At 39.1% G+C, this 3,567-nt stretch overlaps 1 protein-coding gene across 1 annotated transcript; it reads right to left on the reverse strand.

The window, feature by feature from the left end:
• Window positions 1–1,233: 1,233 nt before the first annotated feature.
• On the reverse strand, window positions 1,234–2,568 carry si:ch211-198c19.1. The gene is made up of 2 exons (XM_034226532.1): window positions 2,459–2,568; window positions 1,234–2,060 (listed from the first exon to the last, which is right to left on the reverse strand). Exon 2 carries the CDS (start codon window positions 2,035–2,037, stop codon window positions 1,495–1,497), a length of 543 nt encoding a protein of 180 aa, XP_034082423.1. The 5' UTR covers window positions 2,038–2,060; window positions 2,459–2,568; the 3' UTR covers window positions 1,234–1,494.
• Window positions 2,569–3,567: the final 999 nt, after the last annotated feature.

Raw genomic sequence — 3,567 nt, forward strand, 5'->3', positions numbered from 1 at the left:
GGGTGCTTTGTCATCATAATATTGAAATTGAGTTTTGCAAGTTTGTGCCTTTTGGCCATGAAGGTGTGTGCTGCCTTGTTTCACAACTCATTACAGTCAACATTTTTGATTAACTGCCTGCTGTTTGAGCTGATATTGGACTTCAGACACATTTCTAAAGCTCTGTGGAACTTTTATATTGAGAGATTGTATATGTTTGGAGATATATTTTTACTTTCACAGTAAGGTCATGACATGAAGAAGTAGCGAACACATCAGCGCCCATAACCAAATTCAGTTGACTTTTTTCCTGTATTGTTTTTTATTGACTTCAATACAGTGGATTTAACAAACAGTTATCTGCCGACCAATCAAAAGAAGTATTTCAATGGCTGTCTCAAAGCATAGATGTTCTGATTGGCTGGAGGGTGTACGTACGTAAAATATCTGCACAGCTTATGGAGGTTTATTGTTGTCGTAATAGTTGTAATGATTACTGATGCATTCATGATATGCGGTATAACAGCTCTGTGCTGGCATTCTATGGAGAGAGCGGTGGCGCCATTGATCAAGATGTTCTCCAAGCTCTTCGCACAGAGTTAAAAATATCTCAACTTTAACCTTTTTAACTACTGACCGACCAATCAAATGACAGCTGTGCTAAGTGAGCCAAGAGAAAAGTGCCTATCATGTGAATGCATCTTAACTCTTTGGTCTGTTTTGTGTTCGCCTCTTTTGGTGTAAGCAGTACAATCCACTCTGACCCATGCTTTTATTGACATCCCAATAACATGACAAACAGGGGAAAACTCTCTCTGTAAGTTGTGTTGAATAAAAATAAGATAATTATGTTAATACTATTGAACAGATAGACAGAAACAATTGTGTACCTTTTTTTTTAAATCTCTAGGTTAGAGGTGTTGAAGTGAGATGAAGTCAATCCACAGCAGTGTATTGGGGTATTATAGTTTTTTGTTGACCTACTGTTCTTACCGTAGATGTATGCAAAGTTTTCCTGTGAGTTCCTGAAGTTGAATACGACAATCATGCTAGTTTAAGCTGTTGGCTTGTTTCACTTGTCTGATGGAGTGACTGTTCAGTTATTTTCACACATTCAGAATCGGGATGTCTGTGTGTTGCAAGCCCTTTGTGAATATTACAAGGTGATCTAAGCTGAAAGATGCCCCAATCCAGGTACAAAAGACCAAAGTTGTAATGAACAGAAATGTTCACACATAGACGCACACCAAAGCAGCCCATTCGAACATTTATTTGATTGGTCAAAGACACTTTTCTATGGATTCTCTACTGTATATTCTAAAAGTAGGCATACTGTGCAACTTGACTTTCAGGAAATATAATCATCAAAAATGTCACTTTTCTTGCAATCAGACCACAAAGAAAAGCAGCAGCCAAATCCACATTGTTTAATAAATGTTGAAACTCCATCATATATCTCTGGAGGAATGAATCACGGAGCTATTAAAGTTGTCACAGAGAGTTTTACATCAGAAGTCACATCTCTATGCTAATGTGGGGCTGTTGTCGAAGAAAGGCAAGAAGATTGGGGCCAATAATGTACGTCTCGTTTGGATCGTAATGTGCAGATGCGTAGATTTGGTCGATGTGTTTATTGTTGATGTTGTATCTCACCAAAACTCTGTCCATGTTGCTTTTAGGGTCACTGCGGTTGTAGTACCTCTTGACTTCAAAGGGCAGGTCCTCGGCCTGTAAAGAGTGGAGGTTTCCGATGGTGTAGTATGCATATTGCTTTTCGTCCTCTATTATTGGAAGCAGTTTCTGAGGCCTAAGGTTCTGAAACTTGTGAAATCCAAACTCTCCTTTAGTGGGATCACACAGAGCCCGCATGTTGTTGTCCAGGCAGTCCTGAACGTACCAGCCCAGCAGCTTGAGGCCGTGGCGAGGCGGCGGGCGACCGAAACCGCTGTCCTGCAGCTCCTGGTCTGAATCCAGGGTTCTCAGAGCTGAGGTCAGAACCACCGAGAACACCAGGGCGAAACGAAACAAGAGCTGCAGCTTCTCTTTGCCAAGGGCCATGTCCAGGTTATCTATGCAAATATCTGAATGACAAATCAGAATCAGAAACAGGTTGTACTGCCGAGTACAGTAGGTACCCTTGGTGCATTTGGTTCATACAGAGGCACAGTTAAAGAAGATACATTGTAAGAAAAGGACCACAAAAATAAAACTATTACAAAAAACTATTATAACATTAAAATGTAGTAATATTTACATTAAATATAACAAATATATAATATACCTGTACAAATAAAATAGAATCAAATATGTGCAGTATTGGTATGAAAAGTGGAAAGCCGTGCAGATATGCGAGGTAGCTTTGTGTACAATGTGCACAATCCAGAGGGATGTGCAAATCTGACAGAAGAACCATCAAAACAAATTGATTTAAGAATTCTACTTTACATGTGCAGTACAGTTATATCGTCTCACAACTTACCTCTTAGTTGGTAATAACAGGAGAAGTTTAACCTTCTCTAAATGTGCCTGCAACCACAGTGTAAGTCTTTACGCTCCGCTGTGCTGACTCCTCTCTGTGTGTGTGCCTGATGAAAGCAGCAAACGTGTTATTTTGACCAGAGGTGGAGCTCTGTTTGCGAGGAAAGAGGAAGTTCTGTGTTTGCTGTGCAGCTGGGAACCCCAAAAAGTTTGGTTTACATTTAGAGAAGTGAAGCTGCAGCTTAAACGCAAACCACAAGTGGCATTTGTAGACACTGATGATCAAGTTCAGATTCAGGTGATTTATTTCTACCTGTAGGTTCATTTGGTTTGCAGATAAAAGACAAGGGATCCATCCTGACATTTTAAAACAACACAGACAAATCTTTAACAAAGTACCCCATGCTCTATCACATTTAAATAGATATAAAAACCAATAGTACAAAAATAAATAATATAGCAAGTAAATAACAAAATATAATAATAAAAATAGTAGAATCTTTGTGACACTGCAAGAACGAATGTTAATGTGAGCGATGGCTGCTGAAACTCTTAGTTCTGCAACTAGGGACAGCTAACCTCTGGCCTGAAGGAAGAGAGAGTTCCTGCTCTTTAAAGACAGGTTACCAAACCATGACATTAAAGAAAAAGGCAGACTTGACTATAAATAAACAATAAAACATGATCATCATGGTTAAAATAGGAAAGTTTCCTAAGTCAATACAAACGCTGGCGATCCGTTTGGCAAAGCTCCACTGTCTGGTTCTTGATGGACAATAGTTCATGTATGTGGGGATGTCTTCTATTATAAATTATTATGTTGTTGTATTTACATATCATGTAAAACAGGTCATAGTGAATACTGATGTTGATCTCAACTGTTTCACTGAGCCTACATTGTGATCAAATGTGAAGCAAAAACCAAGAAACAGACCCACATGACTTTGTGGTTGTGAGCATTGTTGTTAACATTTCACTTCTGCTTACACCTCCACTTATGAGTAACATCTGCTGTGAAATGACGAGGCCCACAGCACAGCATACAATAACTCATAACCACACTGACTGCATGTTCTTCAGCTAGTGTGGTAGTGCACTTAACTATAATTG

This window comes from Gymnodraco acuticeps, unplaced genomic scaffold, assembly GCF_902827175.1.
Source record: "Gymnodraco acuticeps unplaced genomic scaffold, fGymAcu1.1, whole genome shotgun sequence".
Taxonomy (NCBI): domain Eukaryota; kingdom Metazoa; phylum Chordata; class Actinopteri; order Perciformes; family Bathydraconidae; genus Gymnodraco; species Gymnodraco acuticeps.

Bases quoted from the DNA above. Each gene is read 5' to 3' on its own strand.
- si:ch211-198c19.1 (XM_034226532.1), bottom strand. From the start codon at position 2,037: ATGGCCCTTGGCAAAGAGAAGCTGCAGCTCTTGTTTCGTTTCGCCCTG.